We start from the raw sequence: 24,055 nt of genomic DNA, 5'->3' as shown, positions 1-24,055 counted from the left end.
TCCTTAGAAATGTGCAATCTCTAATGTAGTTTTCATTATTCAGTGACCTACATATATTATACACCTTTCAAACTAGCGAAACAATCAACCGCATCATGAGCATGTAGTGAAACTAAAACCAGATCTTCTACTTTTAAACTGGACTGTCTCTTTTGTTTCAGATCTTTCCAACTGAAGGTCATGTTGGAGAGAGAAGGACGCCTTCACTCAAAGTTAGCAGCAATTGAGTGGAACCTCCTGTGATCCTCTACTAAGATCCAGGCTGAAGTCTACCGGGCTCAGGGCCTGTACAGCCCCAGCTGCCATGACAGACACCACCGCCTGAGCTTCTCAGTGACACCCTATGACAGGGGAGGATGGGTGATGGTCCCGTGAAATTCAGCAGACTCTCTCCTCCTTATCCCATCCTCTCATGGAGCGTCCTGTCACACCAAGCCCCTCCTGGAACACTTCTCTCTCCGGCCTCCCCACATTTCCAGCCTCACTGCACCCGAATACCTCTAACGTGACCCTGCCCATCACAAGCCTCAGAGGTGGGATAGATCTGAACCAGTCTTTAGCGTTGTGTGCTATGCTCATCATGGATGTGCTGGCAGTGGTGGGGAACTTGGCCGTGATGATTGTCATCACCAAAACGCCGCAGCTGCGTAAGTTTGCCTTCGTGTTCCACCTCTGTTTGGTGGACCTGCTGGCAGCGCTGGTGTTGATGCCTCTGGGGATGCTGTCAGACCGAATCCTAGTGGATGAGGCGTTGTGTCGGAGCTACCTCTGCTTGAGTGTGTGTCTAGTGAGTGCTGCCATCCTCACCATATGTGCCATCAACGTGGAGCGCTACTACTACATCGTCCACCCCATGCGACATGAAGTGAAGATGACAGTAGGCGTGGTGGTGATGGTACTAGTTGGAATCTGGATTAAAGCTGTTGTCATGTCAGTACTGCCTCTCATGGGATCTTTGTTCCAGGGGAACCAGGGTCTGGGGACTCCTTTGGTCCTCACCCACGGTCAGAGACACTGCTCCCTCCACTGGACGGGAGGCAGGAACACACGGCTGCTTTTCATGGTCTTCTTTACATTCATCTATTTTCTGTGCCCCATGCTGATCATTCTGGTCGTCTACTGCAACATGTTCAAGGTGGCACGAGTAGCAGCCATGCAGCATGGCCCCCTTCCCACTTGGATGGACACGCCGCGACAAAGGTCAGAGTCCATCAGCAGCCACTCTACCATGGCAGCCAGCCTCGGAGGGACTGGTGCCCGCATGACACCTCAGAGGACCTTCAGCGGAGGGAAGGCTGCAGTAGTCCTGGTGGCAGTGGGAGGCCAGTTCCTCTGTTGCTGGCTGCCATATTTCTCCTTCCATCTCTACTCGGCTGTGGTGTCTACCTCTCCTACCTTGCTGGCCCAGCTGGAGGATGTGGTCACATGGATTGGCTATTTCTGCTTCACCTCCAACCCCTTCTTCTACGGCTGCCTGAACCGGCAGATTCGCGAGGAACTGGGCCGCCACCTGGCTTGCCTCTTCAAGAGGGCTGGGCCCAGCGAAGGGGAGCAGCTGCCCAGCCGAGAGGCCTCGATTGAGGAGAACTTCTTGCAGTTCCTTCAGGGCACTGGATGCAATCTGGAGCCCTGCAACTCTCACAACAGAGCCAGCCCAGAGGAGCCAGAGACTGAGGGCCTTCAGGAATCAGCTGTTCAGCAGAACACGCCAGCTGACTTCCACATCCCGGGGCAGATCCTTGAGGAAACCTCAGAGTTCATACAGCAGCAGCATCTGAACAATGAGCTACATGTATCAGAGAATTGCTGCAGAACTGTACCAGAGCTGTAGCTGCCTCTCATGTACTGTCTCTTTTTCCATCTATGATCCAATAAATATACTTAGTTTTATTCATATTTTCTAAAATTTGTTGAATTAATACATCTCTTGTTCATGCTACAACAGTGCTTTTAAGCTAAAAATTCATTGAACTGTAAAACGTGGTATCTTCTTTGAAGAGTTTAAGATATATAGCTTTCATATTCCCATCAGTCATGACGCTGCATCATTACATGTTTTGAGAGCCATACAGTGTCTGCCTGCTTTCTACGTGATGTTAGCAGACAGACAAACCCTTGTGTTAATCACGGATCAGTGGAGTAATAACCATCAAGGAAAAACTGAAGTAGTGCTGAAACTCTGAGAGTGCAAAAATTCAGGGGGAACACAGTTTTCGCAGTCTATGGAAAACTACAAGAGCCATTAAAAGATAAGCATTCCTTTAAAGATTCATTCATTCATTCATTCGACAACAGACATTAGAATATAATGAAAAGTATAAAATTCATTCATCATAATTACATCAAAAATACCTCTTCCATCTTCATTTTCCTTCACTGGAAATTTTTTTTTCCATTTAAATAAACTAGAGGAAATGTTCCCTCATTTTTGTGTTTGACTTGACTTGAAGAAGCCCTTTGACAATCAGCTCAAACTGATTCAGAGTGATTAAACAGATGTTTAATTATTGTTTTAACCATAAGAACCATCCTGCTGCCCCTTCATGAACTAAGCACTAGTTCATCCCCAGCAAAGTTTTGTTTTGTAGGGCTGTCTGTTGAAAGAAAATTTTAAGAAAGTGATGAAGAGGTAAAAGTAAGGGTTGTCATTTATTGAAGCTGTCCTTGAATGAGTAAACGATCTGTCTCCATCAAAGTGTGTTCATTCCACTTGCACATCTCCTCGTACCTACCAGGCAATTAATGCACAAGTGCTGTTGTTTTCCCTGTAGAAAGCAGTGAATACTCAGAGCCATTTTAAAAAGAAACCATCTTTCCGTTTGAAATATTCATTGTGTTGAAAAGGATAATTTCACAGCTGGTGCTGCTGGTGGTATTTGTATTAAACAAGCTGACACACCAGTGTATTTTTAACCATTCTCCAGGAACCTTATTATCATGTTTATCTGTTCTTAGTCTTGTGATTATCACCTCCTCACCAAAATCATCTCACATTGGTAGACTCGTGATTTCACCCCCTTCCACTGAAAGAAAAACATTGTGACTGGTTTAATTTCTCTGACGGTGATAGTGTTAAGGATGTAAGCTTTGTGAAACCACCGACTGCGGCACATTAAAACTGTCAGTTTGCTGAAACGAGACCCGATGTGGATGTGGATAGATTCAGACTTCGTCCCCATCACCCAGAGATGTCTGTGGTGTTTACAGGTAAACAGGGGAGCAGCGTGGGTGCTCCCATGTTTGTGCTTTAAACAGCCAGGCTTGTTGTGGCTACACAGCACACAGGTGAGACAATGCGTACACATGGCAAGCGTTGCCTTTGGCCTCATTTAGCAACAAATGGAAGACACTGCTGATACTTTCTCTGATCTCAGGTGGATTACAAACAGTTTGCACAAGTCACATGAGCAGTGACAAATGTTCCAAAGAAAATTACAAGGCACAAATCTCTTACGACACACTTTTTTTTGTCTCTTTTTATACTTGCTCTCTCTTGCTGCCTTCATCTACTTTGGACTGCCTCATAACGGACTGTTGGCATGATCACAAGACACTCAACACAAGGCGCACAGGGTACGATCATATTTTGCTGGGAGTCAGAACAAAAAAAGGTCCCTTTGTCAGGGGGAGACATAATGATCCTGATTTCCTTGCGATGTGACTTTGTTGCTGACTGTTTTTTCAGATGGAGTGGACATGTTGTCTTGTTTCGAAATGTTTCTTTTGTGTTCAATTTGGTGCATTAATGTGAGGCCCAAATAAAATCAAGTGCACCAGTGAGCACAAGACAATATCACTGCCATAGTCCTCAGTGTTCTACAATATGTATCCATTTTTTATTTATTTTTATTAGTAACATTAAAACTACAAGATACATTATTATAAGAGTTATTAATATACAATTTTATGTAACAAAATTACATAAAGCTACCTTGATTGATCACACCAGCGTACAATCTGAGAACTTCCTCACTGAGCGTTATCGATCATCTTCTCTTTATGGCACAGTGTTGTAATAAATTCAGTGATGTTTCACACAGTCTGGGGTCGTTACAAAGCCCCTTGTGTTGAGGGTACATTAATCCACCATTCAATCAGCTCGTGCTCCGCTACCGTAGCAGCAAAATTGCCCCAACCAATCTGATTAAAGCTTTTAGCTCTACAAAAGCTGTTCTGAAGGTGAACGGCAGAAAATATTCCCAGCTTCAGGAATATTCTTGGACCTTGTTGGCTATAATTTTGTTCACTGTAAATTATCAATACAGTCGATATGTTCATTTTCCTCTCTGTGTCTTTTTTTGTACTAAAGCTGAAAATACTGTTTGGACTCTTCATTATTAGGGTTTGTTTTCCGGATGTTTCCCTGTGTGTTGGTTACCCATCGGTTAAAATGATTAAAGACACAGCAAGAAGATAAACTTGAGTGTTGTGGTTGTTGTCATAGTTACCACCAGACTATTACAGATCAATAACTGCATCTATCACATGATCAGTCCTATCAATCATTTCTTTCTCTTCTGCCCTGTAGCTGCCTCCCCCTTGCTGCTTCTGTGTGTGTGTGTGTGTGTGCAGGCAGGGGGTTCAGCGTCACAGAGGTGAAATGAAGCACTAAAAACAGGATGAAAGAGGAGTGACATTTAGAGGGAAGGCGGGATGCTGGAGCTCGTCAGTGGGGGATGTTGTGAATGACACTGTAATGCTCAACAACCGAATAAAGCCCACCGACGCCGACCGGACTCCCTGACTGACCTCTGACCACAACTTCAGGCTCTACATATTGCAATTACCACACCAAATCATGCTGTAAGTGCACGAATCTAAGCCACTGTCCCTTCAAACTCAAATCTTAAATGTAGTGATGAAAAAAACTAGATAAATAGAGATAAACAATTGATGTGACAGAATTATATTTAAATGTGGAATGTGCACATTAACACCTGAAATAGCCGCTTCATCTTTTGTATATTCAATATATATCAAAGTTATAATGCACGTCTGAAGGGGTTTCCAGTTGTGAAATTTCCAGCTGCAGTTGTTTTTCACCAAAAAAAAAGTCCAAGCACAGATTCCACCATCAGCCCAGCAGCAGCCGAGGCTCATCCTCTATTTTCTGATCATCCTAATTTACCCTCTCCTGTGCTGCTCCCCATCGGACAGAGTGACTCATCGCTTTCATGTAGAGTGTGGAGGGCGCCTCCCACAGCGCACAGAAACAGTTCAAACAGCCTGACCTTTGTGACAGGCTGCAACACGCCCGGCGAGAGTGCTCAAGGACAGATGCCACCATCATGTCCCTGTGGGGGGACGCTGGGTGCATGGAGCCGTCCTTCAGGGGATGAGTTGGGTGTGTTTCTTATAAAACAAACATCTAAACAGAGAGCTGTGATAATCAGCTCCCATAAACAAAGAGACGTTGTGTGTCTGTGAATGTGGAGGCAGTGATAAGTCTCCCTTGCTGGATCACAGATGAACTCATATGAACATGAATTTCTCACTTTCTTCCAAATCCCGACTGCTCTGAAATCAGCTGTTGCCTCAGTAACCTGCTGATGGGGTTTGTTTGGCAGGAGAAGCAGGAAGCTGAAAGTTAGAGATTATCGTTATAGAATTGTTAGAGACAAACTGCATAGTGGTTCCAAAAGTGAGGTCTGGGGACCCTTAATCAGATTAATTAGTCTATTAATTAATCAGCTGGTCTCTATTAGCAAAGCTAATCTTACATGACTCTCCTCATCTTGGAGTAAAATGTCTAAATCTATACAATATTTCCATTTGAAATACTTGAAAGTATGCAAGTGTAATTAGGGTAATAATTTAAATATAGAGGCAGGTTTTCACTGGTGGTAAACCTGTAGTTGGTTGAGGTGGACATTTATTTTGTAAAGGACTGTGAATTTTGAAAATAATATGAAATGCCGTCACAATTATACGGAGTCCAAATGACGCCTTCACAATGTTTGTTTGTCTAATCAATAGTCTTAATTATAAGATAAAATGACTGAAAGGAAAAGTTCCTAACATTCGTGAAGCTGGCCCATCAAATGTTTTTGCATGAAAAATCACCTTACAATCATCAAAATAGTTGACAATTAATTCATTGCCTGATTGATTAATCAACTAATCATTTCAGCTGTTCTTGTATAAACTGCTGGATCGTTTTATTATTTATTATATAACAAAACATCGTATTCTGTTAGTTCTTTGTATGTTTTGAATGCAAAAATCTTAATTTGTAGGTTATCTACAGCTTTCAAATAAACATACATGAGTAAAAGGTAGAATATTTCCATCTGAAATGTAGAAGTAGAAAGTGGCAAGAAAAGAAAAGACTCAAGCAGAGAACAAATACGTTTGAGCATAGCAAAGGCATATAATGAGATTAAAGTGAGTGTGGAGAGAAAACAAACGATAATTCTCTGTTATAAAAGGCTCCTACCATTGTGAAGTAAACTAACTGTACGTTACCCATATTTTATTTCATTTTAACTTGCAGAGGAGCTCACAGTCTGACATAAATACTGATGAGAGAGCGACATGAAAGGCTTCAGGGGCTTTTTGGGAACAAAAGTGATCCCAAAAAGACACAGAAATTCACCTCTTGACCTCCTGAGATGTGTGGTCTGTCGTCGTTTGGCCGTCAGATTGAACAGGTGCAGTTCAGCAGTGGCTCCGCTGGGGGCGCTCTCACATCACAGAAAAAACACGCTGCTGACTGAATGAACGGGGACCGCTGAAGGAGACGTACATTTATCTTCACCTTGTTTTTTAACCACACAATAATCTCTGGTCAAGAAAGGCTTGTGAGCAATTTATGTATCTGTGCCCGAGTTTGAGCTTTATTCAGGCTACAAATGCAGAGCTCATATGTATGAGGTAGTTTAGAGGTGACTACATTTCCCATCAGCCCCGTGGGGCGCATCAATTTTCCTCTTTCAGTGGCGTTTTCTTGGTTTGCAGCTGGATCAGCTGGATGACTGCACGGCAGCTTAGTTTTATGAGGAAACCCCGATGATTTTTAATGCGAGTTTTTCCTCTTTTGAAACACAAGATTAGTGCGTCTGGTTTTCATCCAAGTCTCTACAAGAAGTATTCAGTTTTCTTCTTTTCTAAGTTTGACGTTTTTTTTTCTGTGAGTCTAAACTACGAGTAAGTTGGATAAAGAAGATTTTTTTAAAAACATCTCTTTGAGGAAGTTTTTTTTCTTTCTTTTTTTTCTTCTGGGAAGACGTGGGCAGACAGGAGTGTGTGTGGACTGAGGCTGTGTGTGAGCAGAGAGCATCAGACTGAGGCTTTAGTTGGACAGACCAACGCCTTTCCCCCCTCTCTCTCTCCGCTTCTCCTCGGCTGGGAAACTTCAGCTCACACCGCCCCGGAGGCTGTTTGACGGCGTTTCCCTTCAACTCATGAGCTGCTGAAGCCACAAGCCGACGCTACAGAAGTTGTTAGAGAGTGAAAATGGGCTGCACGATCAGCGCCGAGGACAAAGCTGCAGTGGAGAGGAGTAAAATGATTGATAAAAACCTGCGGGAGGACAGAGAGAAATCCTCCAGAGAAGTGAAGCTGCTTCTGCTCGGTATGATCTGTCTTACTGCTTCTTTTTAATGCATTAAAATCTGACACTTTTTCTACCGCATTTCTTAGTTGCTCCCCCTCGTCCTGTTGCTGTGAAGCAGCTTGTGTGTCATCACTGACAGAACTTGTAGAGGTGATCCAGATGTTGGTGGAGATGGGGCTTAAATGTACTGCTTTTCTACCAGTTATGAATTGTTGAAAGGAAGGGAGCACATAAGCTCAGAGGAGACCTTTTGTTGACAAGTGTTGACACTTGTCACAAAGCACGCTGTAAGTCATGCAGGCCTGTTTTACCTCAGTGCCCACAAACTAAAGTGTAGGCTCCAGCTGTACTGGGTCAACGATTTCCTCAAAGGACCTCAGCTCTAACAAGTTAAAAGTAAATGCTTTCATCTGTTTTGGATGTGGCCAGTGTAAATATTTCTTGTTATTTCAAAATGTTCCACATAGTTTTAGTGTCTACCCTGATATCACTGTCAGATTTGTCTCATAACGACTATAACAGTAATAATATCCTAAACGTGTGATTTTTCGTGGTTTATCTCCGCAGACTGACTAATATGTACCAATTCTGATAATCGTCATCAGAAAAGAGCGTAAAATCTGTTATATTTTCCCTAAAATCTAAATTGATGTCTTCACATAGCTTTGTTTACCTGAGCAACTCATAAATATTGATTTTTCCATCATATGAGTAAAAGAAAAGCATCAAATCCTCACAACTGAGCAGCTTCAATTTGGCAATACTTTGAATGTATGCTTGAAAAATTACTTAAACAGTTCATTTATATATATTTGCTTAACTTTTGATGAAGCACTGTGCTGTCACTGTCCTGTTCAGGTAGTTAAATGCCAAACATCAGGTGCATGATTTTGGTGACTTCCTGGTTCAGTGTCACAACCTCTCCAACACTACGTGTGCTGTATTAACCACTGGCTTTATGTAACTGCACTGCCTGCTGGTCTATTTAATGACACACACTCACACACGGACACTGTGGGTGTAGACTGCACAGACATGCCAGGGGGATTAAAAGGCCCCCATCCAGTAAGACTCAACATTTTTATGCTCTGTCCCCACCAACAGGAATTTCTCTCTGACCGTAACTGTCCTGTGCCAGTTCTCAAAAAGAACGAAAAAAGAAAGAAAGAAAAAATATAACACTACATCCATTTTTCCAGCTACAGACTTGTTTGTGAATTCTCTACTATAGCAGTGGTCCCCAGCGTTTTCAGTTAGTGCCCCCTTCAAATGAAGCACTGCCTGCTTTTGACCCCTCATCACGGGTTATGGCCCCTGCGTGGTTGTGATTTGTGAGCAGCAGATTTTTACCTTCTTGGGTTTGTCTCACTTGAGGAACTCGTAGAGGCCTGGAGAAGTAAAAGTATACATTATTACACACGAAATAAACATTAAGGAGAAAATAAACAATTTTCTGCAACAGTTGTTTTTGCTAGCACTGCAGTCATGTGATCATCTTGAAGTCCCAACTACCCCAAGAGTGTATTTGTTTGTCAGGCAACTATTGTGTTGCAGTTTTTACGCCATCACAGTAATTAAATGCACAACAAAGCTCTTAAAATTCTGCATAACTGCAATCAAAATTGTCAGTATTATTGCTGTAAGTTGGCGTTTCCTCACCTTAAGAATAGTGAAAATATTCTTAAAACCTGCATTAATCCCTGTTTTGCCACTTGGGGGCTGTATAAAATTGTGGGGAGAGGAAACAGTTGGCTACTTGCACATCCATCAGATATGGAGAAATTAACCTTCGTTTGGAGTGGCGCTTCTGTAAAACTGATGAATCTATTCACTTTCTTTTAGCTATGTTTTGTTCTCCACCATCTCCTGGCTCTTAAGCTGCTGAATGTTCAGCTTTGTTGACCAGCTTGATGCTTACTCTGTCTGCCGGTTGTGTTTTTATGGATTCTTAGATCTTTTTCAGTGAAAACAGCTGCTTGCTGTGGCACTGATGAGAGCGGAGAGAATGAACAAAAACAGTAAATTTGTGTACTGTAAAAACCAAAATAGAGCTGAGAGACGTTAAAAGAGACGTGTGGATTCCTCCCTACAAATCATTTTATCCACTGTTCATATAAAAATATCATTAACTAAAGCTACTGTTTGAGCACCTGAAGGCAGTTTTCCCCAAAGAGACCCACTTTTTGACAAATCACGAGACGAGCGAATGGGAGCCAATTCATACACAACTGAACGCTTCTGACTATTTTTAGTGCTTAGTGTCATTTTAAAGAGATACATGTTTGATAAATTACAACTTCATTTTGTGTATGGATAATTTAAAACACTCATGTTAAGTACTTTATAAATGAAACCAAATAAATGCATTATCAGGCTATCTTGTTGGACTTTAAATATGAGACTTAATAGGTGTGCAGTTAAGAGGTGCTTGTTTTTCCCCTCTCACTAGTAACAATTTGCACTTTTCATAGACTTAGTTGATGAGAAAAATATAAGTGCATTTAAGCCCAGTTAACAGGTGCTCATCTCCAGAATGTCGGCTGCAGAAACATGAAGCGTAACCTTAGTTAGTAGAAATACAAATGAGCTCCCTCATGTGGCTCAAAAGTGCACTGCAGATATAAATCGCAAAAGATCTCCTCCCAGTCACTGGGAATGATTGCCTTACGGGAATGGTTCATCCTAATATTAAAAAAGAAACGGCTACTTCCTGCACACACGTCAGCTAAAACTACCCTGAAGTACAAAGGATGAAAGGTTGAAACAACCAAACGACCCGTCCGCACAGCTTGTGCTCCATCTGATTGTACTGATGCAATGTTATAATGCAACACTCTTGACTGTTTTGGCTGAGACATTTCTTCATGTTTTGCAATTCATGTCAAAGGAATGATATAGTGAAGAAAAAAAGACATCTCGTGCTATTGAAGTGCTGCAGTGTTAAGAGATAGTTGGCTGATCAGAACCTCTCAGTATGTGGAGTCCTCACGTACTGTTAGGTGTTTTCATTTTTCCTGTAATGTGATCTTGTGTAATCTGATTAGACATGGCCTTAAACATGTTACCAGAATAAATGAGAGTACCAAGCACTTAATTAATTCACTACATTTATTTTGCAGCAGGGCTTCTTGAAGACATTGCAACATGATGAGCTGAGGGCGGTGTCTCAATAAGCTGCTTTGAGGCAACTTATTGAGCATGAAAAAAACTCTACATGACAGACTTATTTCCTTTCAGGCGACAGTGTTTATTACCACTAAGCTCATGCCATTAAAAGAAACAGTCATGGTGTGGCAAACAGACAAATTAGTTTGTTGATTGTGATGTCTAGTGGGCAAAGATGGTATCTTTGATTTGTTATTAAGGGATGAGTGATAGTTGAGAGTATAATAGTTGGATGAGAAACACAATGTTAATCCTTGAGATGCCATGTTGTAAAATTCATAAAGGCTCCATAAAGAAATCCCACTACACCGATTTATGTCTCAATCAAAGGAAGTAGTTTATGTTACCACTCTTGTTGATCAAGATCAACACAATTTCCATGCTTTGCAAATCTCCAGACAGGCAATTTTATTTGTTTTTTTTAAACAGTTTTCCTTCTAATTTCCTTATTGTCTGAGTGCTGGATCATGTTCCTGATACTGGCATTACTCTCACAATGAAACAGTTTTCCCATCAGCAGGTTGTCCTTTATGTTTGCAACGATTTTTCTTGTACCTTCATTTAGAAGATTTGGCAGGACTAAACCATTGTACCCACAACTGTGAGGTGATTTTTATCAAAGTATTTCCACTGTTTTGGTGATGGATTACAGTCTGATTGCATTGTTTTGTTGTGTAGAAAAAAAGCTATTTTAGGTAATTGAGCCCTGAATGAGGAAGGTAAAACCTGAAATAGATTTCACATTAAGTTGCATTGATGTGGTTGTCGGATCAGATAAGACACAGACGAATCACACCGCCAGCTAACTGATTTATGAGGATTAATTCAGGCTGATACGTGTGATGGTGCAACAACGCTGCTTAAAATCACATTCTATGGAAACATTCGTTTTCGAGTTCAAACCACAGAGTTGAGAGTGGAGTGATTTTTCCAGGCAGTACCCTCCACTCCCTGTCTGTGCTGGAACAAGAGAGTTATAGGGGGAAAACAAAGAGGAGTTCAACTGCTGTTCGTTGTACAAAACCACAGATGAAGAGCGCCAGTGCACCCCTCCAATGAAAATGTTCTCCTGTTTGACCACGAATGGTGATTCTCAAAAAAAAAGCAGCATTAGAGATTCTTGCTAAATGAGGCCTGGATTGGAGTCTGACTCCTGCTTGGGTTTGTATGGTTCTGTGTAAAGTTGGTTTGTGAACTGGCAGGAAGCCACGCTTGATAATCAGCCAAAAAATGCTATGAATGAGAGAATCAGTGACTGACGAACGGAGGAAAAGGGATCAACACAATTTGTCCTCTCTTCCCCATGTGAGCGAGTGTAAATCTCTTTTGCTGATGACAGTTTAACCAAAGAATTCCTGGATTTATTTCTTGTTGCCTGGCCATTTGAACATATAACTGTAAGCCTTATTGACAAACTTCATCTGCCAAGGATCAACACAATTTATATACTTATTTTAAAAGTTGGTTACACTGAGGCTTGTTTCTAGCTGCTTTAGAAAAGAAGCAGGTATCCATACGTCAAATTCCATTGCTTGAAAACTTCTTGCAGTTGCAGATGCTTATTGTAGTTATATTAAGCAAAGGAGGCTCGACTGCCTGCACAAACTCAGATATTTACGGAAATAATGTCTCACTGGTTGGTTAAGTTTCACAACTAATGTTTCATGTGCACACACGTTTTCATGCCTCTTTAATTAAACTCCTGCTATGAAAAATTCTAGAGTGAGTCAACAGGTGGCACAGGGACAAATCACTGGCTCGCCACCACAAGCAACTGCTGTGCTTTATCTGTTAGGAGGCTAGATTCGGCACAGCGAATCAATAGTGCTGCCAATTTGTCCCAGAAGCCAACTATGGTGCTGCAGCATGTCCAAAGCCACCATTAGTCTGTAAAAGTGCTGACAGGACAAACAAGGTCATGAATTTTTAAACCATGAAGACATAAGAGAATAGTTAAACATTTTTGGAAATGTGCATAGATGAGAAGATCGATACCATATCCTTTATAGTAAATATGAAACTGGAGCCAAAAGACGGTTTGCTTGTCTCAGCAGAAAGACTGGAGTTAAAGAGGAAGAACTAGCCTGATTTTGTACAGTATGAAGGTAGCAGAAGTATAACAAGACCATATAGCATATGAACGAATGTGGTCAATGTGGTCCTGCTCCTTCCACGCCTCGCTGTAAAAGCTTCCTGAGGAAGTAATTGAAGACTGTATTCATTTTCGTGTGTTAATTTTGAAAGAGCTTTGGCCAGTCGGGAAAGTCCAGACCTCAGCTGACCAGCGGTGTAACGGCATCATTCACTCAGCTAGTCAGAGATGGTCAGAAAAGCATTGTGGTGTTTGCACTCTGTGAGCAACCTTAATGATTAAGTGGCATCTTGGTATCTAAGATGTAATACATCCATGTAGTGTTGAACCTATTAATTGACTAGTTGATCAACAGAAAATTAGTCTGTAACTATTATGATAATTGCTTAAGTCATTATTTCTAACAAAAATGCCAATTATTCATTAGTTCCAGTCTCTTACTCTGAAGGGTTTGCTTTTCTGTGCTTGACACACATTTTCCACATTTTTCTGACATTTTATAGACTAAACAATTTAAAAAATAATCTGCAGATTAATTGCTGATGAAAATGATTATTAGTTGCGACCCTACATCTACTGTTTGATTTCAGTAAACACAGCTGGCAGTGTTTGGGAAGTCGGGGAGTGATCATATCTATGTCACTCCTGATGGTTGTTGCAGACATCTTCACAGAAGGATAGCGTGAATGATCCCTGTGTGGCTGCCAACATTATCCTTAAAGATGTTCCAATCCCTTTGATTCTGTCTAACGGAAGTAAGAGATCATGAAAAGAATAATCTCCTTGGAGAGATGTTCTGCTATTTGTCTGCCTGGTTAAATATCAAAAATAGAAAAGGAGCAGACTCCCTTATACTGCACAGCTGGATTTGGGTCAGGGAACAAGGTGGTGTTTGTTTTTTGTGGGACTTTAGATTGCTGACAGAGTCTTTGAATCGTTTGTGGTGTTTTTATGGCCCCTCTGCTCTCGAACGCCCAGAACACCATGATATCTGGGATTGTCTCTCCAGTGGAAAAACACTGGCTCAGCCAGAAGCGTGACAACTGTTTCCTGTTTGGCTGATTGTTGTAGATATACCGTAAAAGTTCCTCGCGTGAAATAATTTTCCTGCTTGTCATTATTACAGTGGCTTTTATTGTAATGGAGGATTTGTGAGGCTGTCGTCAATCCATTACAGATTGACACAACGGTGAAAGCTCTCACCTCTTAAAAAGACACCCCAGCTCATTACACTACTCACTATTTCCCATGATCTCCTCTGTGCTTCTACACCTATGACGCTCCAGGCAGTTGTGTTAAATTTTTAGGGTAAGCAGTTAGTATCTGATTCCTCCACATGACTCTTTCTATGGCCAATGACAATAGCTTGATTCTCAAGGCAGAATGAACACGTACACTCAAACCGCTGACTGTTGCACCAAATAGAATATCACTGCAGCATGCAAAGGAGAACTTCACTCTATACGCTCCCCCAGGCCTCACTTAAAATGACAGACATTGAAATTCATCACAAGGCAGATTTTTCTTTGATGTTATGACACCAACATAATGCACACTATAGATGTGTGATTAAATGAGATAAGATTAAGTTCAGCCGTTATGAAAAGCTGATTTGAAACTGTGAGATATTATTTGGAGGTGGTTTTGTGGCTGTTGTCGTTCTTGGTATACCTCATGTAAGTACTGTTCCCCTTTTTCAGGTGCTGGGGAATCTGGAAAAAGCACAATAGTAAAGCAGATGAAGTAAGTCACATCTTGTAACACATTCCTGGTAACACTGGCATTATGTCAAACTCCTACATCCTGTAAGAAACTCAGATGCTATTTTTGTGTTGCGTTAATGAAAGACGGTGACGCTGCACTCCCTCACTCCCACTGTCAGCTGCAGCCTTGAGGTTAATAGTGTGCGGAGAGCTGTGATTACAAACAGGGTTCATCTTTGTGGAAATACTGTGGAAGCAAAGCAGGACCCTCATTTCACTCCACTCAGGCAGAGGAGGGAGCACCCTTTTGCATAACATGTTAAACAATGGCCCCAGAGGCCAGTCGTAGTCTGGCAGGACCTGAATAGACCCCCCCCCCCCCAGTTCCCACATTAGGCATGCTGCATGCTCACTGAAGCTCAAATTCCAGCACTAATGACAGTGTTACATGAAATTGTTCAAATCTGTAATTTGTCCCACATTTGTTAAAGCCATTGTTCACGCTGTCAAATATTTATCTAGACTCTGAAAGACTACTGGATTTTGTTTTTGTGACAGAATCATTCATGAAGATGGTTACTCAGAAGAGGAGTGCAAGCAGTACAAAGTGGTGGTGTACAGCAACACCATCCAGTCCATCATGGCCATCATCAGGGCAATGGGCCGGTTAAAGATAGATTTTGGGGAAGCTGCACGGGCGGTAAGTTGACAACATTCAGTTTAAATTAAACATGACATTCAAGGCACCACATCCTCATTCATGATATTAATCACCACAGGAGCAAGTTTACAATATCAACAATTCTTGTCCTTGTTGCCAGGACGATGCTCGTCAGCTGTTTGCCCTGGCGAGCTCGGCGGAGGAAGGGGTGATGTCGGCAGACCTGACCGGCGTAATTCGGAGACTGTGGAGCGATGGCGGAGTTCAGACATGCTTTGATCGATCACGAGAGTATCAGCTCAATGACTCTGCTGCATAGTGAGGACTCTGTTTACTCCCTTTTTATTTGTTTTGCCATTTTTCAAGTAAAAATGACAAATATTTCCACGTTCCAGCTTCTTCTGTTGTGACAATCTGTTCTCTTAACATTTCTTATGGCTAAACAATCTTAAATGGCAGCCCTACCTGACTCCAAATAATTTTTCTTGCTCATTTCCAATGAATCAAGTGCCCTTTTCCTGATGATGATTAACAATATTAAGACTTTCTGAAAATCCCCAACAGAAGTGAAACTTCTCTGGCAATTTACAGTGAAGTTTAAAATTGCCTCATCCGTCTTCGAAGGTCATACTCTTAGATCGCCTTAAGACATTTCCTCTAATCTTGTTTGCTTCATCATAACAAGTGGGACAACTCTGACTAAGAGAAGCTTTCCTCTCTAATGCCTGCAACATTTTCACTGCGAAGGAGACAAGATGTGTCTTGTTCTTCACGGTCTTGTGTCAGCTTGTGCAGCTGATTACATTCCTGAAAAAGGAGAAACTGACAACTGGAGAATGAATTTTTCACTTCAATTGACAAAATGGTTATAATTTATTATCATACTCAACCACTGATTACAACTGCCTGATGACATTTAGCGAAAAATGCAAACAAAGCACTTTTAGCTAAATATAGTCCAGTCTTGTTTTACCAATCAAACATGGATAAAGCCCATGGCTTTCTGTTTCTGCAACGTTTATATCGTTTATATCACACTCGCCCTGAAAGAAAGTAGCTCAGTGTGAAGGACATGCGCTTTGTTTTGAAAACAATCGAGCTGTCATGGCTCTCGGTGCACTTTATCCATATTACGAGACAAGAGGAACCAGTGGAGTTAGTCTGTTTTTACTCAACCCACAAAGAGCCAGTGTTTATCATGCACCAAACTATGAGCCCATATTTAGTATCATTCTGTGGAGTCCTTGGATGTCTGTCTGCAGAGAGAGGCCTCTGCTTTCCCAGACATAAACGTCCTAAAAGCATTTTGTTGCTTTGTATCATGTTGTCTTTTTTAATATAGTATAGTAAGTCTTGAAAACTTATAAATAATCTAAACTTACCACAAAGTGTTAATAAAAGAAAAACACAGGATTTTGTGGGCACGTCGGTGTCTTTGAAACACATACTGGGAGCTGCCTGTACTGCAGATGCTGCTACAGTGACTTTCACTCGTACTGTGATATGCGCGGCGACTCTGCGATCATCGTAATATAGCCATGTTTTCTCTCTCTCAGCTACTTGAATGACTTGGACAGGATCTGTCAGCCGAACTACGTCCCGACTCAGCAGGATGTGCTGCGTACACGCGTGAAGACCACTGGCATCGTGGAAACTCACTTCACCTTCAAAGATCTCTACTTCAAGTTAGTATAACTGTAAATTATCTGCACATGAAGGGCCCTGGTCTCAGGTCGTGCTATGAAAACAGTTTATTAAGCTTAATGAACAGTTAGAGCCGGAGCTGCTGCACTTTATTTATCAGCATTTAGATGTCCTCATTGTGAGACTTAACACATTAATTCCCAACCTGAGGGAAGGAAACATTGAACCAAATTCTTATTGAGAAAATTATAAAAAAAAATTTAACCTTTCTCAGCTATCTTCATACTGTATACTTTACCCATATCCATTCTGTTTATCGTATGTTGTCGTTATCCCCTCATCATATTGAAGACTTTTCTGTTGAGAGAAACTGCACATGAAAGTGCTGATTTTTAAACCTCTTTTATAAGGCAGGCATTCAGCCTAATATGACCCACCTTTGTAGCAGTAAATGTAATTACATCGCTTCAGTCCTTTTACATTATTTTGTCTAGATCCTGTACTTATAAATATTGGTGAAACAATAACTGTAATGGCCTGCCTTTGTGACCCCATAACAAATGCTCAGGATCTGGAAATGTCCAATCACTGAATTGGTGATGAAGCACACAGCGTTCTTTCATTTCATTTCTGTGTCAGTTTAACAGCTCAGTTCAGTTTGCCTCTAAGGGCCGCTGTCTCAGGTGGAGACGGAGTCCGCAGACACAAACACACGTGTGACTGTGTGACTGTGTGACTGTGTGTGTGTGTGTGTGTGTGTGTGTTTTAGCTCTTGACCTGGATTTACAAGTATACTCAACCTCATGAAATGCTAAAATTAAAATTACAGTAGAAAATTAGCACATTCATGGTACATTTATTAATTCAGTTTCTCTTTGTGTGCGTGTGTTTGTTTCTCCAGGATGTTTGATGTCGGGGGTCAGCGCTCAGAGAGGAAGAAGTGGATCCATTGTTTTGAGGGAGTCACAAGTATCATTTTCTGCGTAGCGCTCAGCGACTACGACCTTGTCTTGGCCGAGGATGAGGAGATGGTAAGTGAGTGACACGCTGAGGTTTACGGTCATCGTTTGTATCTTAACATATAGCTGATTTTATGTTTCCTTTTGAACATTTTGCGATAGTCCCTACTCACAGCACACATTTTATCATAAGAGGAAAAGCACAGGTGTTACTAATAATAATAGGTGTGACAGAGAGCTAGCTTTTATAGCTCTTTTATAGCTCAGCTAAAGACACAAGAGTACCTTTTCCATTTGATTCAGTCACTACCAGCTGTATAAAATATGTTTTTATTCGTCTGTCTTGTTTACGATGCTATTGGTAAATGTGCTTTTTCATTTACGTGCCACAAAGAGCTGCTGCGGTTTTGTCCCTTGAATTCAAATTAAGTTGACACCACATCCTAACCGGTGAGGGTACCAGATGTGCTCAGCCTGCCACATCTGCCCGGGGTCCTGCATTTACTGATGACGTTACGCATTATGACGTTATGACTGGCTGTACATTAGAAAGCGTATGGATACCTTTTAAATCCTGTATTTATTTCAGTGCTGTACATAAATGTCTTGCTGTAGTTTAAAACAAATATCAGTGCTTCAGTGAAGACATTCTCCATCATTATCAAGGTGAAACTAAATGTAAAATATCTGATAAATGATAATATAAAATCATGTAAATTGTCCATAGCAAAACATGCACAACCTCCAAACAAACAGAATTCATTATGGATGAGTGCTTTAATATTAGATGTAAATCTCTTTCTCTACAATCAATCAATGGTAGTCTACTGTGGGAACACATGGCGTCCGCACACATTCTGACTATAGACTGTATAGATTATATATATATATATATATGGGTGTGTATTATACAGTCTATGGCTCTAATGCACACCCATTCATAACGTAATAATGTTTAACATCAACTGTAAATGCAGGACCCTGAGCACATCTGGGAGGCCGAGCACTGTGCAGGTCGGGTTCACCCCCAAGATCCCGAAACCAAAGCAGCTAAAAGGAATTCAATGATTATTTATCTGCTGTGTGAGATTCTGTTAAAAAAAAGGCTTATTCACAAGTTCACATCTGCTCTTTCCTCAGAACCGGATGCACGAGAGCATGAAGCTTTTCGACTCCATCTGCAACAACAAGTGGTTCACACTCACCTCCATCATCCTCTTCCTCAACAAGAAGGACTTGTTTGAAGAGAAGATCAGCAGGAGTCCGCTCACTATCTGCTACCCAGAATACACTGGTGCGCCAGATCTCTTAATTAGCATTTCATCTATTGAAGTTTTAATGCGTGATGTGTCAAATATGGTCCCATCGCTCGTTGCGTGTTTTAATCAGAGAAACTATTATTTATCTATCTGCTGAATATGAGCATTGACTTCCCGAAAATGTGTGATCTTGCTTTCGATGTACTTGACCAAAACCATAGAGGATACAGTAGGATATGTAATGGTTTTGAGGGCTGTGGTGGTTTGAGTGGTGGTTAAGGTTTGAATTTAAAATATGCATGCTTGTATTAGTGACATTGTACCAATCAGACAAAGGCTGCTCAGAGTTGTACTTTTGTTTTTATCACATGTGAATTTCATCAACATACAATAGGCCCATTTATAGTCCAATACATCCTCTGTAGAGCAGCCTAGCATACCAGCATGTTAAGTTTAACTCTGAATAATTCACAGCACTACAGGTTTATGTTTGTCAGGTTTATTAACCCAGGCCGTTCTCATGTCCATGATGAATTTTGACAGATATATCTACTTATCATCATTTTAACTTCTTAATAGTGAGCTTCACTAAATGTGTCTCTACACAATAATTACAGACAGAATTTAACAGCCGCTTGCAGAAAAAAACAATCTCGAAAAATTATCAATAATTAGGAGCAATTTTGTTTGCATTTTGAAATGTTTTGCTGACAGTTCTCACCACTTTTCATCCAAAAAACAAAGCTCAAAGCTCACTGTTATCCCACAGTGGAATGAACAAAAACCCGCATCAACCAAAAAATAACAAACATTATTAAACAATGAACAGCTGAGAAAACAGAAAGAAAATATCTTATTCTCAAAGGCCTGTTGTTGATTTTGTTCTGCTTTAGTATGTTTAATCAACATTGTTAAAAATAAGAGCTGAGCTGTTTTCCCAAGATTATATGGGGATTGGTCCATGTAGATATGTAGATTATAACCAACTTCTTTTTATAACCGATCTTTTTTTTTCTTTTTTACTGTAGGTGGCCAAACATACGAAGAGGCAGCAGCTTATATCCAGTGCCAGTTTGAAGACTTGAATAAACGAAAGGACACCAAGGAGATCTATACCCACTTCACTTGTGCCACTGACACCAAGAATGTGCAGTTTGTCTTTGATGCTGTCACCGACGTCATCATCAAGATCAACCTGAGGGAGATCGGGCTCTACTAAAGCTTCAGGCCCTGCAGGTCAGCACACTGACTTTCACCTCTGTCATCACCTTTCATGTGACAATAGCGTCAGATAAATAGCTTCATAAAAACGGGGTGCATTGCAGTGAAGTTTAACCAAGACACTCCCAGCTCCCAGAGGCTCAACCCTTATTACTTTCATTCACTAACATACTTATCATGAACTGAGCAGGTAGTCACTTCTAAAAAAATCAGAAAAATACAACTGAATAGTAAAGGGAAGAACTGAGGGCGATGAACAAACTGTTCTAATCAAATCGAATTAATAACCGACTTGTGTGATATGATTGAAAGCTCTGCCAAAAGCTAATGCAATAAACTTGAATTGACTACTATTTGTGAGACTGCTTCATAATTCAAAGATCCACAGAAACAAACACAGACAGATGAGACAGATGGCTAACAATTCATCTGAAGTAAGAAAATAACAGCACAATGCATCTACTCCATGTTTAAGAACATGTAAATCATTCAAACAGTATAAAAGTGGTCCCTCCCACACACCCCCATATTGTGATGGCTGTTTGGTATTACCCGTCAGCTGGTCTCAGGATTACAGGTCACCATCTATCAACTGAACCTAAACATGCACTGTTAGGATGTCTCCACAACCAGCAGTAATGGTAAAGTACAGAGGGAAAATATCTTAACCGAGCTTAAAGACAATTGAATTCACATTTAGTAAATGCTCCTTCTGTAACTAGAAATCAGTGTCAGAAGTGCTAATAAAACAAAAGCTAAATATAACAATTGCTGTTTGGCTTTTTACTTTTTCTTGTATTAAAACTGACTATAAGTTACGCAAGTTTACTTAGATTGAATATATCAAACAGTAATGTGTTAACATGGCAACATTAGCATGCTAACATGCTGAATGTCACAGTCAGGATGTTTTGCTGTGTGCATTTTAGCATGCTAGCATTAGCACTCAGCTCAGCATAGAGAGGCTGACAGGAGCAGCTGGTTTTCAGTGAGAGGAACCAACGAAGCAGATCTATAAAATGCATGTTGATGAAGACTGAACTAACATTTTCAGGTGTGATGCATTGAATCAACTTTAATAATTTCCTGCAGCCATGAGTATTAATGATTGTTTTCCTTGCAGGTGTCTGAAGGAGAATCAGGACTTCTGGGCTGGTACGTCTTGTCTGCAGAGGGCGAATTGGAAAGTAGGTGTTACTAAGGACAGAGCTGGTGGCCATGCTGCATGCAGGACCTAAATTCAACAATTTGGGGACTTGATTTCATGATCACTTTTGTCTTAATAGATATTATGATGCGGAGCATACTGGGAGGAAGTGATAAGTGGGGGAGGCTTGTGAAATGATCACTGTGAGTTCTGTAGAGTCCTGTCATATTTAAGACCTTTGCATCACCCAGGGGCTGGCAGGTAAAGCCCCTCCAATGTCTCTGACACATTTATAGCTCATCTGTCATGTGTACAAGGACCAAAACAGACTGTTTATCAAACCCATCACTGCATTTCACAGTTTCACAGCTGGTGTGTAAATTCTGTTCACTTTTTTTGTGTTGCATCTTCTCTTAGCTCCAGTCTGTATCACAGTGCTTTTATTGAATATTTGCATTTGTTTTATTTTATTTTCATTTTGAGTTGCAATTATATAGTATTTCCACTTTTGAATGTGTGGATGCCGTAACTTATGTATGGGGAAGTTTTTTTGTGTGAGCAGTTTTGATGCATGTATAACGTAACCTTTTTGGGTCTGGGATTAGTTAGCAAGAGTCTAATGAATTCAGTAGCAACACAGCTGTCTACGTAGTTATTTTAATTATTAACTAGACCACACTGTATTGAGCAGTATTTTTATACATGAGGCACATCACTGCAAATCAGTTTTAAAAGGGAGATCTTGATTTCCCAGTGGACTTTTTTTCCATAGGAGTTTGAATATCACTAATATTATTCACTCAGCGGAGGTCAATATAGAAAATAATTTTTTTAATCCTATGGATATCAGTGAAGATATATAAATACATGAAACATAAAATGTCTGATATAGCCAGATGCTGTATTTATGTTTTTAGGCCGTAGCCATCACAGAATACTGAGAAAGTCTGTTGCTGATATATACTGTAGTTTGGGTTAGATCAGTCATTTCTTGCTAGAAAAATTAAGACTTTTCACGTCGAGCTCTCTTTACATTTCTGGAGTTGTATTGGTTCATTTTAACATCATTAAATGACGGCACAAAGTTGTCTTCCCTTTCTTCTATTTTAAACTCTTAACCAAACCAAAATGTTAACACAGGAAACGCCAATCATCTGTTATCCAAGATTTATAAAGGCCTGGTCTTGCGTAAACCATGCAGGGGAGGCGGTCATGCAAATTGGAAACAGTATTTTTAGCCCTCAGAGACACATCTGTATGCTTGAGCTGAAGACTCGGTGTGTTCCAGCTGCTGCACACACCAGTGCTCACTGATATGTCCGCATTGTCCTCTCTTGTATGTTGTCTCTGTGGTGTAACACTCAGTGGAAGTTTATTAATGGAATGAGTCACTGAAGGACCGATTCTTAAGCGCAACAATATTTTCAAACCCAAAACTCTCAAGTTGTGCGTGTTCAATTCAAGAAGTAAGACTTGCAACGTCATCAAATCCCATGAAAAGACCAAAAACCAAAAAGTGTTGCTTCTTCTATCGAGGCTTTCTGAAATCCTCAGTCCCAAGCCCGTTAGATCGTATTGATGTTGTAAATCTTTAAAACAAGTCACAAATGTGTAGTTTCATTGTTAAAAAAAAAAGGCCAAATGTCACTCAAACAGAAGTAAAAACTGTCTTTTGTTGGAGACTTTCAGCTGAGAATGTATGCGCTAGTGAGCATTTATGGATGACGAACTGTAAACTACAGTGGTCAAATTCATTGTAATGAAGAAACATGTCAGCCATTGATGTGTGATTAATAGTAGTTTAATAGTTTTTCGTCTGGAAGGTCTGTGAGACAGAGGAATAATTGTTCTGGTTCTGGTCTTTTCAAGGGATTTGTTGACAACAAGAAAAATGAATAATACCACCAGACTTATCCTTAAGGTCTGCTGACATTTTACTCCATCTGTTTTTGAGAAAACGCAAATTTTGGCTCAAAGGTCTCAGCAGTGCATGCCTAGGACAGATCCAGTATATTTTGCACGACTTTGCCCCAGAGTTTCCATGTAATGCAAATTACTGAAGCTGCGAACGTGACATTTTAAATGTGTGAGCAAGAGAATACGACATAGTCCCTCTTCTTAGCTTCACAAAGTGATTGCACGCTCTTTTTGTCCTTGCTTGCTGTCAAATATCATGAATCCGTCCTCACACAATCTTACAGTAAATCCTGACTTGCAGATTAATTACTGCTGTAATTTACTTTGCTCTCTCAATAGGTTTATTGTTAATGAACTTCCATACGCTGCCATTTCCCCTCTCACTAGAACAGGGAACTTATATAACAGCAGCACTGTCCCTGCCATGTAACGATCTGAAGATATCCATCAGTGCTGGCATCCCTGGTTCTCTAATTTTATATACATTATTCAGTGATTGACAGTGTGGTTCTGCAGCAAAGAAACAAAGACACGTGTGAAGTTAATGCATCTTTATTTCATGCCTCTACATTTCATAAGAAAGGACAAACTCGGTAGATTTTCATTCCCTTTTCATAATAAAGCATCATCTCTCTAGTGATTATCTTTCAAAATATATTGAATTATCTACTCTTATGTACAAAGGTTATCTACCATGTTTGACCTTCTGAAATTTATTCTTCACATTAAAAT

General features: G+C 40.6%; 2 protein-coding genes across 2 annotated transcripts; both read left to right on the top strand.

Annotated features, from left to right (window-relative positions):
* Positions 1–295: 295 nt before the first annotated feature.
* gpr61 (G protein-coupled receptor 61) lies at positions 296–1,894 on the top strand. Its single transcript, XM_070840184.1, has one exon. The coding sequence runs from the start codon at positions 413–415 to the stop codon at positions 1,829–1,831; it is 1,419 nt and encodes a 472-aa protein (XP_070696285.1). The 5' UTR covers positions 296–412; the 3' UTR covers positions 1,832–1,894.
* A 5,362-nt stretch (positions 1,895–7,256) lies between these two features.
* On the top strand, positions 7,257–22,478 carry gnai3 (guanine nucleotide binding protein (G protein), alpha inhibiting activity polypeptide 3). Its single transcript, XM_070838839.1, has 9 exons — positions 7,257–7,573; positions 14,513–14,555; positions 15,074–15,215; positions 15,337–15,494; positions 16,733–16,861; positions 17,722–17,851; positions 18,920–19,073; positions 20,067–20,274; positions 21,383–22,478. The coding sequence occupies exons 1-8, from the start codon at positions 7,456–7,458 to the stop codon at positions 20,255–20,257; spliced, it is 1,065 nt and encodes a 354-aa protein (XP_070694940.1). The 5' UTR covers positions 7,257–7,455; the 3' UTR covers positions 20,258–20,274; positions 21,383–22,478.
* Positions 22,479–24,055: the final 1,577 nt, after the last annotated feature.

The sequence above is a fragment of the Pempheris klunzingeri genome, chromosome 11 (genome assembly GCF_042242105.1).
Source record: "Pempheris klunzingeri isolate RE-2024b chromosome 11, fPemKlu1.hap1, whole genome shotgun sequence".
Lineage (NCBI taxonomy): Eukaryota > Metazoa > Chordata > Actinopteri > Acropomatiformes > Pempheridae > Pempheris > Pempheris klunzingeri.
Note: the sequence above shows the minus strand (reverse complement) of the source record. Positions and strands in the feature narration are given on the sequence as shown.